Source organism: Protopterus annectens, chromosome 4.part0, assembly GCF_019279795.1.
Source record: "Protopterus annectens isolate FY-2018-M chromosome 4.part0, PAN1.0, whole genome shotgun sequence".
Taxonomy (NCBI): Eukaryota; Metazoa; Chordata; order Ceratodontiformes; family Protopteridae; genus Protopterus; species Protopterus annectens.
The window spans coordinates 479,531,146-479,550,667 of NC_056733.1; the positions used below are offsets into that span (position 1 = coordinate 479,531,146).

At 44.1% G+C, this 19,522-nt stretch overlaps 1 protein-coding gene across 1 annotated transcript in view; it reads right to left on the reverse strand.

The window, feature by feature from the left end:
• ISCU (iron-sulfur cluster assembly enzyme) overlaps positions 1–19,522 on the reverse strand; it is a 488,085-nt gene that overhangs the window by 104,219 nt on the left and 364,344 nt on the right. Inside the window, exons 3-4 of the mRNA XM_044068407.1 lie at positions 3,762–3,872; positions 3,587–3,665 (exon numbers count right to left, since the gene is read on the reverse strand). Of these exons, the coding sequence (XP_043924342.1) occupies positions 3,587–3,665; positions 3,762–3,872 (190 nt within the window). The remainder of the gene's footprint in view (positions 1–3,586; positions 3,666–3,761; positions 3,873–19,522) is intronic.

Here is a 19,522-nt window from a genome sequence, read left to right on the forward strand (position 1 = left end):
TTTTGTAGTTAAAGCGCCTACCGAAGTAATGAAAAGCAAAATCGTACCTTCGCTTAATTGTATGTTGATTGAATCTAGCACAAAACCGACAACTAGCTACGTTGTGGTCAGGGCCTAAGCAAGGAATACAGTAAGAATGAAAATCCTTATGAGGTATTTGCTTCCCACATGAAATACAATTATTAACTTTTTCTGACATCGGAGTGGAGCAAGAAAAAGTTTCAACGGGTACTTAGCTTTGAGTGGAGAAGAAAATCTTCGGACTGAAGTTTATCAGAAAAAATCATCAGGAGTAAGCCGACTGGCACTTGCGAACTGCTATCACCGCACGGCAAGAAAGACTGGGGAAGATGGTGTCGGCTGTCAGCTTTGTACTCCTGGCGCTCTGACGTCAGGGAGCATGGTTGAACAGCCGACGCCGGACCCAGACTTTGGGATTCTGGCCGACCGAGGGCTGCCTGCCGGCAGGGGAGAACCCTACAGTCATGACTGCAACAGTGAAACACGATGAACATCTGAAGATGCCACTGAGAGAAGGATAGGCAACCTCAAGGTTTTGGAGACCGGCTCCAAAACACTTGCTTGGTGCACGGCTCCAAAGACTGTGGAGCCGGCGACCGCACCTTAACAGTAACACTCGGAGCAGATGACTTGGGCTCCCAAGACGCCTTTGAAGATTTCGACCCCTTCGAAGATTTGGAGGTCTAGTCAGCCCTGTCCAAGGACTCCTGGAAGTCTGGATTCAATAAGCCTCTATCTACCAGCTTCCTTTGCCTCTCCAGTAAAACCCTACTTCTGAAGGAATGGCAGATAGAGCAATTCTCCTGGAGGTGAAAAGGCCCCAAACAATAAACACAGTTCACATGGGCGTCCGTAATGGATATCTTCTGCCCGCATTTTGGGCACATTTTATGAAGCCAGATTTCTGCTTTTCTTTATGGTTAAACATCATAAACAACAGGAAGAAAAAAAGTCAAGTCTAAAGTCACAAACAGCTGTAAGTTGTCAGATCCCTGAACAACTAATAATCCACAAAGACTTTACACTAAACACTGCACACACTAATGCACAAAAACACACTATAAACAATTCTAACACTAAACATCAGTATTATAAGGGGATAGGGTTTAACTAAAGAATGGCCAAAGGCATAAGAGCAACCCTTCTGAAAAAAGGACGAAACGTGTCAACTCTAACTAAAGTATACTAAGGTTAAACAGCCCAAAGAACAGTACAAATATAAAGCTTTGTAAAAATTTGTAATTCTCAGCAAATTTTAGCTAAAAGGAAGATATATATAAAATAACTGGCCCAAGCTCTCCAAACGACCTCCAATCGGTTGCAGCGGCAAACTAGATCTGAGGTAGGACAGAGAGCATCATGGGATAGGGACCTGGTCTTGAGCTACTCTAAGATCTTCAGCTTGTAAAGCGGCCGTCTCGGAGCCGATGGTTCGGCTCCGAACCCATGTGTAAGAATAAACGGCGAGATTGAACAACTTCACGTCATAAAATTAGCTCAAACACGCCTTATCCACATTTCCATTCACTACATAAACTAACTCTGAGGATAGACTACATCAGAGTTAAAGGAGATATTTTACTATGTTACAACATCAAGTATTTTCTTTCAGCACACTCACTGCAACCTCACAATCAATATACTTGGCTGTAAAAGTGGAGGACAGTTCCACAATGGTGAGGCAGGGGGGACACAGTCCCAAATAAAATTATATTCTCAGTAACTTCACACTATAATCATTTGTTGGACATAAGACACATTTTAACTAATGCACTGTTTAAACACATTAATTATGAAGGAGAAGGGCATAATTTTTCTTTCATGAGTCTATACGTATTTTTTTTCAGCTGAAAGAGGTGATGCAGTATCCTCAAGTCCATTATTGATAAATGTCATACCAAACTTGCCAACAGTATAGTTAAATGTAGAACAGTTCCTCTATTCACAACAGGTTTAGGGGCTTAAATTTTAAGTCTTACTGAAGTTTCTTAAACAGAGTAGACTTTGCAGAAGTGGAAGCTTTCAATTTAAATGCAGCAGTCTGTTTTACATATTCCTGTGGCTTCAAATGAAAGCTGCTGACTAAATACAAGCAGCTCAATTTGAACAGTACAGTACTACCAGCAGTCATGAACTCTCTCGATAAAATTACTTTGAAAGTTTTAAATTTTAAGCAGATATAGAAGCTGCACAAATATGTGAAACGTTGCATTTTTGACACAGACACATTTTTTGTCAAGTATTCCCTACCTAAATGTGTATGGCCTTTATTCTTACCATCTGATTTGCAGTGTTACTAAGCCTCTCCCAGTTTCTATACATTTTTCCTTGCTGATGCTCCAAGGTACAGCAGCAAGTAGAGTATCCATCAGCCTTCTCTGGTCTGTAGAAGGCCTAAAGCCTCCTCTTCACTTTTATCAACTTTTTGGCATTTAACTTCTCCAAAAAATTTCCTTCTCCTTCTGGTTATCCCCTCCCCCCCCCACGCACACACACACGCACACACACACACACACACACACACACACACATATATATATATATATATATATACTTTAATGACTTCAACCCTTCAACCATTGGAGAGATTCTAGCGGTCCACACCTTATTTATTTTGTAAAAATGTGAAGGATACACAACAAGCTCTTTCCAAACAACTGACTATGTAAGGATGGGCTTTACTACATATATTTCTACTCCCCCTATAAATGCCGACACTTTGGGCTACAATCAGTTTGAGATACCTGCCCAGTTCCATGCCTAAGCTCCAATGCAGGAAACGCTCTAAACACCGACTGTCCATGCCACTAGTTCCCCAGACATTCCTCACAGTTAGTCCAACTAGTGTAGCCTTCATCTTTTGTCTCCTGCTCCTTTCCCTTAAACTGCTAGAACTCTGCAACACAAACCATTAAAAGAATAAGGAATACTAGCAGCACAGGCAGATCTTTTGTCTCAAAAAGCAACAAGACCATCTGACCAATTGTAAGAAACCTGACCAAGGGAAAGAAATATTTAGGTGTTATGCCTGCCCTCAAAACAGAAAAAGAAAATGGTTATCCAAGGCTGGAATTGTTTGGGTACTTATCAAAAGCGGTCTGTGAAACCACACCATCTGACAACACAGCATAAAAGAGAAAAACTCTAATGCGCTGTAAGAATTCAGTGAAGGTCAGAGAAGCTGGAATAAAAAGCTCCACTTGTTAACCAGAATATTAAAGAAGCTGAAAGAAATGAAGAGATAAGGTCATCAGCTACATGTGCTGATGCTGATACAGGAGGGAATGAGGTATGTACCTGAATTACATTAACAATGGCTGACAGACTTCTACTGATGCTCAGTGCAACTACTGCAAGAGCATCTGAAGTTAACTATACCCAATGTAAGAGCTACTAGAAAAATGGAGCCAAGCAGATGCTGCACGAGCCTGGCACAAAACAGGTTTTTCTTAACAGAAGAGGAAAATGAAGCACATGCATAAACTGGTTCTATGCTGCTACGTAATTACAATTTACTATGTTTGCATTTTAATATGATGTTCGATAACAGCATTTTAAAACTCACTGGAGCAATGCAACTTCACTGGAGGAAGGCAAAGTTCTTTAGCAATATCCGTGTTCTTAATCGACATTGCTTCCTCGACCTAAAACAGAAAAGTTTTCACATTAAGAACCAAATGGTTGGTGGAAGGGAATTAGTTAAACAAAACCAAAAATAGGTAGCAAAAATGCCACTATACCGTTTTTCCTTTGATCCACTCAGTAGCTAGAGAGCTTGATGCTATTGCTGAACCACAGCCAAATGTTTTAAATCTAGCATCAATGATTTTCCCACTTTCATCTACTTGAATCTTAAGAAAAAGAAAAAAATAGCATGTAAAACTCCAGAAATGAAATAAACACTAACTTAACCATTCACATTTTACAGGCAAAAATCATTTCACAAACTGTGTTTCGATAAAACAAGCAAGCCTTTATTTTTTACACTAACAACATCTCACCCTAACAACCTCAAGTCAAAACGTACAGCAGGCACATTTATATGGCAAGATGTTACTATCAAATTCCTCAGGAGAAGCAAGCTTGGCAGGATCTTTAACACCTCAGCCATGTGACGACTACAGGATGAGTTCACATATCTTTTCTTCTCTCCCTCCTGATGTACTCATTCTCCATCTCTAAAAATACTGCTCAAACTTAAAAAGCCACATGAATGCAAGTCTATAATTATCAGTCATGTGAATTTAGGTACCAAAATCGACAAAGTGTCTAAAATGTGTCTAAGCACACTCTTACCTTCTTATAAGTTCATAGGTTAATAGTAGGTTAGTTGCCCTTGCGGGGAATTTTAAACCTAGCCAATTTCCCTTTTTGTGCTCAAATTAACCTACCCATTTCATCAGAGGTAGACATTATCAATCCCATAATCGAAAATTATACATTATCCCAAACGAGAATAACTGGGACCATAACATACATAATTTGAGGTGACCCATGCATGGGATAAAGCATTTAGGAGCTACCTCGGTTCATTAGTAGTACGGGGGCAGTCCTGGGGTAAATTTTTTGTTCTCCATCTATATCATTCAAGTTGCGCTCGAATATGGACAGGATGAACCTTGTATTATGTGGATGGGAAGTCTGTTCAACAACAGCAGTATCTTTTGCGAGATATACCCATCCCTCCAAACCTCTAGATCCAGTATTTATGATGCCATTTTACTTGCTGATGTACAGTAACTCCATCAGCACTGGGTTGTAGGATGCCTTGTATGCCAGACACAGTTAACCTCTTTGCAGTCTGTAGGATACAGAGGACAGCACCAGGGCTTTGACTCAGTCCATGTAGGATATGCTGTTTAGGCCTTCTATCCTTTTAGCAAAGTACCTCTGTGGGCACTCCACTTGTTCCATGTGTCAGATACATACCAAAGGGGGCATTACAGTTCATGATCCGCATAATGAGGGCCGAGTAAAGGGGGGCAATGACATCCCTAGATCCAGACAATCCCTTTGTTTATAAGTTATGCAATATAGAAGGTCTTTCTTACAACAATGAACACATTTGTTGAAAGTTAGGTCATGTCCACATAAGTTTCCAAATCCCAAACAACTGCATCAACTGTCAGGGACATATTGTTCAATGTGTTAGTTCCCTAGGGTAGATACTTTCCCATAGGATATGATAAACTAAAACATTTAGTTTTAGTCCATGATTTTAACACCAGTCAATTAATTGGGACAAACCTTTCTGCAGCCATTCAAGCATCCAATGACTGCTCCTAGCTAGCAGACATCTGCAAACTTACTCAGTCAAGAGCACTTTGGTATTGGAATAATAATGATAATGATAATGATAATAATAATACACTTGCCACTCTATACCAGTCTATAAGTGAACGCCAGAACAGGAACCAAGAGTTTTCATGTAAATGCAGGTGACTTCAACCAAGCCAACCTGAAATCGGTACTACCCCACTACCATCAGAATGTGAACTTCATGACCAGAGGGAAGAATACACTAAATAAGGTTTTCACCAACATATAAGGCAGCACCTTATCCACATCTGGGCAACTTGGATCATCTTGCCATCATGTTGTTTCCTGCATACAAACCACTGTTAAAATCAGGAAAACCATCAAGGAAGCAAATAAGGTTATGGCCTGAGGGTGCTGTCACATCAGTGCAAGACTGCTTCGCGAGTACGGACTGGTTGACGTTCAGGGAGGCAGCCACAACAAATCACCAAACAGACCTGGAAGAATATACAGAATCTGTTACAGCCTACACCTCAATGGGTGGATGATGTGACAACTACTGAAGACATAACCATAAGTGCAAACCAAAAACCACTGCTGTCAAGTGAGGTGAACAAGCTTATAAAGGCACATAATACAGCATTCATATTTAAAGACAAGGATGTCCTAAGGGTGGCCAAAGCAAACCTAAACAAAGGCATAAGAGGCAACAAGAACCTACGGAAAAATTTTCAGGGTCACTTTAATGACCAAAGGGACTCTAGACATCTATAGAAAGGCATACAATCCATAACGGACAACAAATCTGCATCCGCTCAGTGTGACGACAGTACAGAATTCTTAAACGAACTACACTTCAGCAGGTTCGACACAGACAACAAAACTGTGGCAAATAAACTACCTGTCGGTCAGGATGAGGAAGTGATATGCCTCAGCACAGCTGATGTACTGACTACTTTGAGATGAGTTAACCCAAGGAAAGCAACTAGTCCGGATAACATTACAGACAGGGTTCTCAAGGCCTGTGCTGCACAGCTGGCATCGATACTCACAGACATTTTCAATACATCACTGCATTTAGCCATCATACAGAGAGATGATTATCATTCCCTTACCCAAGAAACCACAACCAGCAAGTTTGAATGATCATCTCCCAGTTGCTCTAACATCAACAGTAATGAAGTGCTTGGAGCGGCTGATCAAGGACCACATCTCAGCAAGCATACCTGCAATACTAGATACATTGCAGTTTGCCTACAAGTCAAACCACTGCACAGCAGATGCCATCTCTTTAGCACTTCATGAAACCGAGACTCACTTGGAAAATAAGGACAGTTATGTCAGGATGTTACTCATCGACTTCAGTTCCGCCTTTAATACTGCCATCCCCAGAACCTACTGATGAAACTAATCCAAATGGGCATCAACACTCCCTTATGCAACTGGATACTAGACTTTCTCACACAAAGATCCCAAAAGGTATGCGAGGGAAATAATAGCACTAAAAGCACAACTCTGAACATGGGTGTACCACAGGGCTGCCTCCCGAGTCCTCTACTATTCACCTTGCTCAAACATGACTGTGTAGCCAGATATGAATCCAACAGAATTATCAAATTTGCAGACGACACCACAGTCGTAGGTCTTGCCAGGAACAGAGTGGAAACAGCATACAGGCGTGAAGTGGAACATCTACTAGGCTGGTGTAAGAGCAACAATCTGGCACTGAACGTCAGCAAGACCAAGGAACTGTTTGTAGACTTTAGGAGATCTTAGGGAGCACATCAACCTCTGGAAATCAAGGGAGTAGTAACAGAAAGAGACAAGAGCACTAAGTTCCTGGATATACACATATCGGAGGACCTATCTTGGTCGGTGCACACCAACCACACTGTCAAAAAAGCGAAACAACGTTTGCACTTCCTATGGAAACTTAGGAAAGCAAACCTGTCCAGTCCATTCTCCAAGCCTTCTACAGGGGATCCATCGAGAGCATACTGATAAACAACATCACTGTATGGTACGAGAACTGTAATGCCTCAAATTGCAAGGGTCTCTGAAGAGCAGTAACAGCAGAGGAAAAAATCATTGGCTCTCCACTGGCATCCTTGGATGACTTACAAAATCTCGATGTACTGGAAGAGCTAGAAAGATAAAAAATGACCACACTCACCCTGAGAATGCAGTATGTTCTCCCACCTTTCCTTATGTAGACGTTACCACAGTATGCACTGTATGGCTCAATAGAAGCTTTTTGCCATTATCCACCAGACTGCTGAACTCAAACAGGCATGACAGAAGCCATTCTGCTCTTTCAAACAATTAACTGAATATTTTCCTGACTAACTCAGTAAATGACATACCCTCATGTCCATTTATTCTAAGATCACTACTACTAGTAAGATACTTAAGTGCAATATCCAAATCCTTATCTGTTCTGAAACTTGAATATACAATACTTTATTCAATATTTTTGCTTCAGAGGTAACCTCTTAATGTGAAAATTCAAGTTTGTGCAATATCTACTTGTGCAATACCCTAAATGCCACATTTTTATACATGATTATCATTCCCTTACCCAAGAAACCACAACCAGCAAGTTTGAATGATCATCTCCCAGTTGCTCTAACATCTGTAAGTGTCTGTCCTAGTATTACTAAACAAGTAACAGTATGTATGTAGGTTTCTTGCACTAGGAATGAAGCAACATAATTTTGTTTAGCTGCACTATGTGCAGATCTAAATGACAAAGTTTACTTTGACTTGATAACAGATGCCAAACAGAGAGGGTCCCAGCACACATCCCTGGAGGGCTCCATTGGTGACTGGTCTCTTTGTGAAGGTAACTTCCCCTGTTTTGATTTCTTGCATCTTATCTGTGAGCCAGCTGGCAAGCCACTGGGTGAATAGGTTCAAAGGTGTGTACTAGGCTAATGGTCCTGGAGCCTTTAAAAGCCTAGCCCACAGAAGTGTCCTGGCATCATGCCACCCAACGTTAGTTCCCAGTGCCTCTATCAAGTAGAGCCACTGGAGTGATCCCCGGGATGAAATTTCTATTTCCCATCCACTCATCAAGATTTCTCTTGAACATGGCCAGTGAGGTGCTCTGCTTGACATGTATGGGAAGTCTATTCCAGAGCACGGGCAGTCTCTGGGTTATGAACCTGTCCCTCCAGCATGTTCTGTTGATTGTGGTAATGAGGTTGAGGTCTCTGTAGCTTGTACTGTGGAGGGACTGGGATTTCTTTAGATGTAACATTTCTAACAGAGCTAGGTCAGACATGGATTTGTAAGTCAAGCAGAGATCACCTCTTAATAAACAATATGAGACAGAGAACAGCTGGAGTTTTTTTGAGTCTGTCCATGTAGGACATGTGTTTAAGGCCTAGGATCCTCTTTGTGAGGTACTTTTGTGGCCTTTCCAGCTACTGCATGTGTCTAGTGAGGTACATGCCAAATGGGGCATTACACTCGATGACTGGCCTAATGAGGGAAGAGTAGAGAGAGATGATGACCTCCTTCTTCCTGGATGCAAAACCCTTAGTAATGAGATGTGCCACATAGAAGGACTTTCTGACCACAGTGGCAATGTGGTGGTCGAAGGAGAGGTTGCTGGCAATCTATGTCCCCAGATCTCTTATAACGCTGTCAGTGTTCAGTGAGCTCCCATCAATAATTAGTAGGAACTGTGTTTTTCCCCAAAGGCGACGATGACGCATTTTTTGGCATTAAGCTTAAGGCCATGGTTTTGACACCAGTCATTGGTCTCAGTGAGGCCTTTTTGTATGATGTCTACATCACCTGGGGAGCTAATAATGGCTCCCAGCTTGCAGTCATCTGCAAACTTGGTCAGCTAGAGTCCCTCTGTGTTGGCCTGGACTACTGAGAAGTAGATGCCAAACAGGAGAGGACCCAGGACTGATCCGTGTGGGACTCCACTCATGACTGGCTGGCAGTTTGACTTGGGAGTCCACTACTTTCACACTGTGCATTCTATCTGTGAGCCAATTTGCAACCCACCTTAGTGATACAGGGGTTGATGCCTAGTTTGGTGAGTTTATCAAAAATTCGTGTGTGGGGAATGGTATCAAAGGCCTTGCCCAGATCGAGGTAAGCTGTATGAACTGCCTTGCCCTCGTCCACAGTGCTGGTGACTGACTCAAAGATGTCAACCAGGTTGAGCAGGCATGATCTACCTTTCACAAAACCAAATTGCGTGGGATCTATAGTTTGGAGATTCCCTATATCCTTGTTAATTAAGTCCATGATGATGCTCTCCATAGCCTTACATATCAGACTCATCAGGCTAATGGGGCGATAATTCCCATGGTCTGCAGTTGCTCCCCCTTTATGGAGAAGGATGAATGTAGCAGTGCACCATTCGGTAGGGACAAAGCCTGAGGTGAGGCTGTGACTGAATAGAGCAAACAGCTGTGGTGCCAGTTCACTTTGTAGTTCATGTAGAACACATCCAGGGATATTATCAGGTCCCATGGAAGCTGTATTCTTGTCCTTGGACAATGCAGCTTTACCCTGTGCAGTTGTAATCTTGGGTGCCTGGCATTCCTCAGGTGTTGTGATTGGTCCTTTGGGGGGAGAGGGGTAAAGCTGACGCTGAATCTGTCGGCCAGTATGTTTGCAATATCTGTTGGTTCAGTATAGGAGGTACCATTGTGTAGTAACTCAGAGCAAACCTGGGTATTGCTGTGGAGATTCTTGATACAACTATAAAAGGCTTTGTGGTTGTTTTTAGTGTCTGCCGCAATTCTGCCTTCATAGCTGGCTTTAATGAAGAAATAACTCAGCTTGTCCACCAAGACTTGAGGCATAAAAGTCCAGCTCAACAAATATAAAAAACAAGTTTATTAAAAAAGGATTAGTCCTTTCACAAATGTGCTTCATCAGATCCTGACAAATTCAAAGTAAAACATAATTACTTTTAAAGCAAACACCACCAATCATTGAACACCAACAATTAATGATGTAAAGGTCGAGCCTTCAGGGCAGGCTTTAAAGGTAAAGTAAAATTAAGACCTGGTGCTCTATGAGCCTGTAGAATAGCTATCCATTTCATCTCAGATAGCTCTGTTCTGTTGACAATGTCACCACCCCTAACATCAGCCTTTATTAATTCAACAACAGTGAATACAAATTAATGTCCTAAATTAGATTTAATATGTATATAGAGAGCATTAAGACATTTCTTTCTTCCAATATCTCCTAGGTGCTGTAAAACACGCTCCTTGAACTTCTGGTTAGTCTTCCCTATGTAGAACAAATCACATTCTACACAATTAGCTAAGTAGACCAGATTTTCAGACTTAACAGTCTGCATATAACCTGAATTCAAAACATCTGGTGGTAGCAGGATACACAAAAGTATTATTACAGGACATAAAATTACCGGAAATAAAATTACAGGCTCTACATGCCCTACAAGGTAATGCACTATATTTAGTTCTAACACCAACATTTTTCCTAAATGGTCTATAACAAAGCTCTCTTTTTAACAACAAATTATTTCTGAATATAAACCTGGGCATATCTCCAACAACTTCTCTAATTCTGTCATCTGAGCGTAAAACAGACCAATTCCGCTTTATGACATCACAGACTGCCTGTATGTTACTATATTTCAAAGAGAAGCCACATTTAGCCTTATTGGGAACAGACATACGTTTATAGAAATGCTGTCTATGTAAGTATGGTTCCCCTACAGTATCTCTCAGGCTATAACTTCTTCTAACTTGTTTTTAACATGTCCCACATTATATCCCCCCATTCACAAATAGCTGGCTTTACAGGTTTTGATGAGGGATCTCAACTTTTTGTTGAGGCTAATAAGGGAGTTTTTCCAGTCTTGGGACTTCACCTTTTTCTGCAACAGTTTCTTCCTTCTGTTGTAGAGTTTATTAATAGCAGGGGAACACCAGACTGGCTTCCTTTTTTTGGAGGAGAGCGTCTTGGTTCTGTTGGGTATGGCTAGTTCCATGCATTTATGTACGTGTTCGTACAGTGCATTGGTGTATGATTCGGCGGTCATGCATCTATTTTCCATTGACATGGGTTCCGTGAAGTTAGCCACATTTGTTTCTAGGAGCCCAAAGTCAGCAGTGGAGAAGTTTTTCATAGTGGTTATCTTGCGGGGAGTGCTGGCGACATGTGGATTTCCATGGTGATTAGTTTGTGGTTGGATCTAACAAAAGAGGAATTGACTATTTGTGTAGAGCAATGGTTGCCCATGTTGGTAATAACCAGCTGAAGGATGTTGTTTCCTCTAGTGGGGGTAAGAATGAGCTGGTACAGGGCATTGAAACTGATGAATTCCAGGAAGCGTTGGGCCAGTGTATTGGTGTATGAGTAGTTTTCCCAGTTGATGGCGGGGTAGCTGAAGTTACCTAATATCAGAATGTTGGGTTGGACCCTAATGGTTTCCAGGGTGCTTAGGAACGTGGAGTGAGAGTCTTGGGACATGGTTGGGGACCCACAGCAGGCTATGACCTGAATCGCTGTCTTACCCAATGTTAGTTGTACCTAGTTTCTCAGATGCGTTATGCTGGGCTACTAGTCTGGAGGTGTGCATATCCTTTATGAATATGGAGACACTACCACATTTGGAGCTACGGTCCATGTTCTGGGGCCGAAAGGAGTGGAATGAGTTGTAGCCTGGTAGTGAAGGGGTGCTTTCTGCTGCTTTAAACCAGGCCTCCATTACAGCACAACTGTCGATGTTCTCCATTTTGAGGAGTGCTTCGAATAAGTGCATCTTGAGATTTAGACTTTTAGCACTGAGCAGCATGACCCTCAGATTGCATTTATTTATAGCTGTTACGGCGGTAATTTGGTCTTTGGACATCACCTAAGAAAGGCACTATAGGGGTGGCAACAGCCTTAGCTAGTATCTGGAAACCCAGGGGTGACAGATGCAGGCCAACTCTGACAAAGCATTGAGGTCTGTCAATCATGTCATCCCAAGCAGACAGACAATGGATCCCCTTAGAATGACACCAGAAACTTAGCCAATTGTTGAAGTTAATCATTCATCAGAATGGGGGCAATGAGGATAACTGAGCTCCCCAGCCATTGAGCTTTCTGAATGAACTCTGGAATCAGAGGAAGTGGGGGACAAGCATACAGAAGACCAGATGGCCAAGCATGAACCAGAGTGTCCCTCGGAGACTCCCACGGTGAGGGGGTTCAGAGCGAAAAACTCGCGGAACTTTGCGTTGGAAGGAGACGCAAAGAGATCACAGCAAGGCTAACCTTACTTTAAAAAGATCGGTTTTGCTACTGATGGATTCAGACACTACTCGTAAAGCATCAGGAAAGGCCTACCCGCCAGAATGTTGAACCTCCCCGGAATGTGCACTGCAACCAGAAAATGGTCGGAGGAGATCGCCCAGTCCCACAATCGCATGGCTTTGCAACAAAGGGGATAAGATATGGTCCCCCCCCCCCCCGTTTGTTGATGTACCAGACTACAGACATGCTGTCTGTCTGGATGGCAATCATCCCTAGGAGAAGATGGGCATGAAGACCTTGCAATGCCAATAGCACCACCCTCATCTCCAGGACACCGATAAGCAGATGGGTCTCCAGAAACAACCACGTGCCTTGGACTGTCCTTCCCAAACAGTGCACCTCCACTCGAGTAGGAAGACGTCCATGGTCACTGTGGTCGTCTGAGTAGGAAGAATGAACGGAGGACCCTGATGCAGGGCTGGGGAATTAATCCACCAGAGAAGGAAATCCCTGAAGGCTCGATACAGATGAACAGGGTGGGACAACAGGAGATCTAGTAATGACCAGTGGACTGCCAGGGATCCACTGAAGCACCCTCATGTGCAACCAAGCTGTGGGAATGAGGAAGATCATGGCAGTCATGGACTCCAGGGCCCATAGGACATATTCCGCCAGGGGAGTATGGGCTTCAAGAAGCACAGGACGTAATGCTTGAGTGAAAGAAGCCTGTCTGAAGTTAGAATAACCTTGGTCTGAATCTAACCATGCTCCAATAAAATCCAGAACCTGAACCACGTCCAACAGTGACTTGTTGAGATTTATGGTGATGCCCCACTGGTGGGCGGTCTGGAGAAGGAAATCCCTGGCTTGGCAGAGTTGAGGACTGGAGGGAGCGGAAAGGAGCTAATTGTCCAGGCAGAGGAAGATCTGGAACCTCTGCAGCCACAGGTGAGCTGCTACCACTTCCATCACTTTGGTGAACACCCTGGGGGCTGTGGTGAGACTAAAGGGTAGCGCTCAGAATTGGTAATGACTGGCCCCCAGCCAGAAGCAGAGGAACCTCTGAGAATGCCTCCCCATTCTGATGTGATGGTATGCATCCTGGAGACCGACTGAGCACATCCAGTCGTTCTCCTGCAGGAAGGGCAAGACACACTGGAGAGTGACCATCCACAATTTCATCTTCGCAACTGACAGGTTTAGGGTTGAAAGCTCCAGGATGGGTCTCAAGTCCCCCGTTTTCTTTGACACCAAAAAGAACCTGGAATAGATGCCTAAGCTGGACTGGTCTGGGGGGACGAGCTGGATGACTCACTTTTCGAGCAGCTTGGAAATTTCTACTGCTGCATCCTCCCTTTGCGAGGGTGGAACATCTGGGAGGTGTCTGGGAGGAAGTGGCATTCGAGTGACAGAAACTGAATATCCTATGGATATGATTTGGAACACCCAACAATAGTTTGTGACAGACTCCCAGGTTGTTGGGTGTAGTGAGAGCCATCCCCAGACTGCCTCCAGAGACGAGCAGCCGGCGACCCTTCAGAGCTGCTGAACGGGCCTGTCCGGGAAGGAATCCTGAGACCCTTGGTTCCTCAGACCCCCTCTGCCATGAGGGCGGTGTCTGTCAAAATACTCCTCTGCCTCTGGAGGAAGGAGAGTCCTGAGCATCTTGGGAATAACCCTGAGACTTCTGGAACCACATTTTCTTCTTCACCCCCCTCACTGATTCCTGGAAAAGGATCACTGAGGTGTTGAGAAGCAAATTCAGACAGCAGACAAGGTCTGCCCTTCTTTCGCCCTCTGGACCAATGTGTTGCATACTGTCTTCCCAAAGAGAGTGGAATCATCGTATGGGGCATTCGTAAAAGACGCCTTAAAGGGCTCCAAAAAGGTAAAAAGTTGGAGCCAGGCATGACTCCTGATGGCAACGCCTGCCCTGGGCTCTAGCGGCACCGTCGGTTGCATGGGATAGGAGCTGCATAGAGGTGCTGGAAATGGAGGCGAGGATGGCCATCTGGGAGGAACAAACCTTCTTTTCCTCCAGTGACATGGACTCTGGGGCAGACTCAGCGACCTTCTTGACCAGGTCTCGCTGAAGCCTGATCCCGTGTGCCATGTAGTTCAGTGCACGTACAGAGAATGTTGTTTGAAGTGTAAATCCACTTCCCAAAATGGTCCAAGTTTCTAGACTCTCGGTCCGGTGGATGGACCGTGGAGCTCTCCTGAGTGAGCTCCTTCTTGGTGGCTGCCACCACCACCATGGTATCAACCGGGGATCCCTTCGACCAGTGCAGTTTGTCTGATAGGGCACTGAGGATCTTATCAGGGCATTTGGGGATAGGCTCCACCATGTCAGGCTCCTTCCATGCCTGAGATATAATCAAATCCACCAGGGGATCCACAGGAGGGGACAGCCAGGAGGAAGAGGGGTCCTTGCGCCAAAAGCCTCCAGGAACACCAACTTGTGTCAGGGTTGGGTTTTTGAGCAGACCACCCCCCATGCTGGGGAAGGATCTCCATCATCCAGGGGTGACTAAGGGGAAACCTCCCCTTCCTCCAAGTCAGTGTCCTCCATGACAGACTTCGGCAGGGAGTCTGTGTGTCTCCTTTTACATGCGTGTTTCCAAGGAACCTCCTCGGGGGTCTCTGGGGAGGACTCAAAAACTTCAGGCTCTTCCCATGGGAGAACTCCCTGGGGCAGAGAGGCAACAGGCTGTCCCTAATATGGCAGGATGGCAGAATCCGGACCAGACAAACAGGGAGCCAGGACAGACTCTCAGGATGAAAGCATCAAGGGTCTTGATGGAACTAAGAGTACCTTCTCCACCACGTAGAAAGTAGAAGGAGAATGAACCCCTGAAGCTGGAACCATGACCAGGTCCGTAATCCTCGGAGTCAACGGGGGAGCCAGAGCTGAACCTCCAGGGGCCAATACTCCGAGTGGACAGCCCAACTCCAAAAAACTCAGGAGCCAACATCACCCTTTCGGTCCAGCACAGAGGCTAAAGCTCTGAAAAACAGACTATTTCGAGCTGGTCAGAGCTGACCTGCTCAGGGCAACTGTCGGCATCGAGGTACCATCGGCATCCACCCCTCGACGCCGAGGGGCCTCGGACCCAAGGACTCCTAAGCTGGGGGTTGGACCGAAGAAGGAGCAATTGGGAAAAAAGGCGGACTGCATGCCCCAGCCCCGGAGAGGGAGGGGGCAGGCAAGACTCCCATTCGAATCTGAGTGCAGATAAATCTCTGCATCATCCTGTCCACCTCGCCTTCTGAAAAGTTGCTGGTGGACCTGGCAGAGTAAGCCACAGACATCAGCCTAGAGAGGCGGTAAAAACAAAACGAAACGGTCGTAGTCGAAGCTGCAATCCACAGTCTGTTGAAGCACTTTTCATTTGTAACAAAGTGCAAACTTCTTCAGAATAAAATACAATGAATAAATTGTCTGTTTTAACTCTATGTCACATGATGGCAATAAAGCAATCCAAAAAGACCCTCTCTTAAACAAACAGCACCAAAAATAGATACTTGTAACACCTACATACAAAGTAACAAAGAAAAATCGATACAAATTTCATTAAAATCTCAATTAAAAAATATATGTATAATAGTTCTACATCTACTTTAAAAGATTGTGTACAAAAATATAAACAATAACTAAAGATTACAAATACAAAAAATGACCTTAATGGAGACTGCCCCCCATGAGACAGTTTTATAAAGTGCATATCCAGTGGCAATCTAGAGAGGCGGTAGGGAGAGGCCGACACAGAGGAATGGCCCAGAGAAACCTCAGACTCCGGGGAAAAGCAGGGTGAATGGAGCAGAGGGGAGCCTGAGGTGGGAGACAGCTGAGATTTTCGTGGGGGCTTGGCTGAGGAAATGTGGTCAGGGGACCACCTCCTAGGCATATCCCGGTCTCAGTGTTTACAGCTTCTTTCTATCCCTGGTCCTCTTGGCAGGAGGTTGAGTCCCAGAGGCCGGGGCAGAGGAAGAAGCTGAAGTAGAAGCTGGGGCCTCCGTGGTAGGAGGAGGAAGGAGGCCCTTAAGGATCAGTTTATTCTGCCTGTCAATCAACGTGCGAGGATTGAACCCCACGAATAGGAGAAATCCAGGTGCTGGACCCCTAAACAGACCAATCACATACTGTGGCCATCGGGGCGGGCTTATGGCCACACTCCATGCACTTCCGGAACCCTGGTTTTGGTGTGTCTGCCATGGTAGACAGAAGAAGAGGACTCACAAACACTCTCATACACACGGATATATATAAAAACAGCGTCTATATCAGATAGTCGAAGTTCCGTAACTCCAAACACCTAATGGTCGAATCATTATGTTTGAAGTTACAGAACTTCGACTACTGATAAAAAAAAAATAAAAATACAACGGACAAAAAAATAAATTATTGTATGCAGGGGGGCTTGCCCCCACACCCCCCACTACTTAAATATACCAACTCAGAGATCGCACCACATTGAAGTGAATGGAAATCTCTGCTTATGGAGATTTCCATTCACACGCTCAAACTTTTACAAATTTGAACATATGGTCTCGACCACATGTGGCTCGAACTTGTAAAAGTTCAACTACATGATAGGAACCCTAAAAAATAGTACAGTTGTGTAAAACTTTACCATGAAAGTACATGTCCTTCTCGTCGCTGTTGCAGTATTCTTTACATAAGGGATCTCCTGCCAAGTTTAGCCCAAAAACCAGACAGTATACCAAAGTGTCTGGAATTTACAGACATCGTATGCCATATGTATGCTCCCTGTGCAAGGTGAAGAGCATAAAGGTGACGTACAGATGTATAACACCTTAGAAGTGAAAACCCCCCCGGAGGAACAATTTGTCCCCAAGGACTAGGAGGGACATGTACATCCAGGAGAAAAAAAGAATCCTTGGTCAGGAAGTCAAAAGAAATAGGGCAGAGCAAAAAGAGGAGGAGGGAGACAGTAAATACTGCAACAGTGAAGGGAAGGACATTTACTGTTATGGTAAGATTTTACACAGCTGTACTATGTTCTTCCATATCACTGCTGCAATATTTGTTATGTAAGGAAACTTGTAAGGAAGAAGGCACAGAACAGCCCTCTGGAAACTCATGCAGGATAGCCCTGGGAAAGCCAGATCTTGCTTTGGAAATGCATTGAACTTATAAGGTTTAGTGAAGGTATGGACAGAAGTCCAAGTAGCAGCCTCTAGGATGAAACTGGTGTCCAGTCCTTTGAGAAGGGCACCAGAGGAAGCAACGGCTCTGGTAGAATGAGCCTTTACAGAGGTAGAAAGACACTTATCATGAAACGAATAGCAAAGAAATGGCCTTAGATATCCAGGAGGATATGGTTTGTTTAGAATCTGCTAAACCCAAAGACCTGGGATGAGGTGAAAAGTTGCTCAGATTTACAAATGGCCTTAGTGTTACTCAAATAATATCTGAACTCTGTTTATGTAAATCCAAGATGTGAAGAACTTTCTTACTAGCAGACTGCAGAGAAGGAAAAAAAGGAGGGTAAATTAAAAGACTGATTAAGAGACAACTCAATGGCCACCTTTGGTATTAAGGAAGCATTAGTACGAAGAAACACCCTGCCCCTTTGCAAAAGTAAGAAAGGAGGAACAGCCATAAGAGCCTGAAGTCTTCCAAATACAATGTTGCAAGGAAGCTGAAGGTTTAGAAGGTGCCAGAGTTGATGTTTCAAACTGAGGTCCAAGGAAGGCTAAATATGCTTTCTTGGAGGCCTGATATAAAGGATGCCTTTAAGAAATGGTATGACCTCATACATAGAGGCCAGAGGAGGAGTCAAGGGCAGACCAACCGAAATAACGGATACAGGAGCTTTAACTGAAGCATATGCTAACCCAGCATGAAGCAGTTCACACAAACAAGAGAGAACCACAGGGATCCTGGTTATGAGAGAGGCACCAAACAGAAAAGATCTTCCATTTGGACAATTATGATTTCCTAGTAGTAAGTTTCCTGGCCTCTTGCAGAACCCCAAGCACATCCTCAGAAAAGATGTGCCTAAAAGGGATGAAAACCCCATCACCCATAGAGTCAAGTTTTAACAGCTGATAAGTAAGGATGGATAACAGACTCCTTGCCTTGTGTGAAAATGTCCACCTGGTGAGGTAACTTGTGATGCTTGTCCCAGGCTAAGTGAAGAAAAAGGGGGAACCAATGCTGTCTAGGTCAAAAGGGAGTAACCAAGAAGATTTTGGAGGAGTCCTGCTTGATCTTGAGCTGGACTCTCAGAATCAGGGGAAAGGGAAAGGCATAGAGAAACATCCCTTTCCAAGTAAAGGATAAGGCGTCCTTCTTCCACCAACCCAGAGGGCTTGGGAATTTGGCACAGAAAATTAGTAGTCCTCTGTTCAGAGGGGAAACAAAAAGATTTACCTGTGGAATACCCCACCGACGGACAATGTCCACAAATGCATCTCTATGAAGCATCCGTACATGAACCTGTGTACTGCACCTGCTCAAACAGTCTTCCACTGCATTTTCCTGTGAAGGAATGTTGACAACCTGAAGTATTGACTGATACTGGACAGCTAAATCCCAGACCTGAAGAGTAAGACTACAAAGAAGGTAGAACCATGTCCCCCCCTTGCTTGTTTATATACCTCATCACTGTGGCACTGTCTGTGAAAACTTTGAAAGGCCCTGGAAGAAAGAGAATGAAAAGCTTGAAGAGCTAAAACGAGAACTCTCATCTCCTTGATACTGATGTGATCCGAGCTCTGATGGGGTGGCCAGAGACCCTGGACCATGAGGGAACCGAAGAAGGCCCCCACCCCCTGTCTGAGGCATCTGAAAAGAGGTTCTGAGATGGGACTGGAGGTTGGAAAGGATGTCCTTGGTGGAGAGAAAGCTAATGAATCTACCACTGAAGCTTGAGTTTGAGACTTGGAAGAAAGGGAACTAGAAAATCCAGTGAATGACAGTGATGAAGCCACACTGACTTGAGGAAAGAATAGTTGTGTAAAATCTTACCTT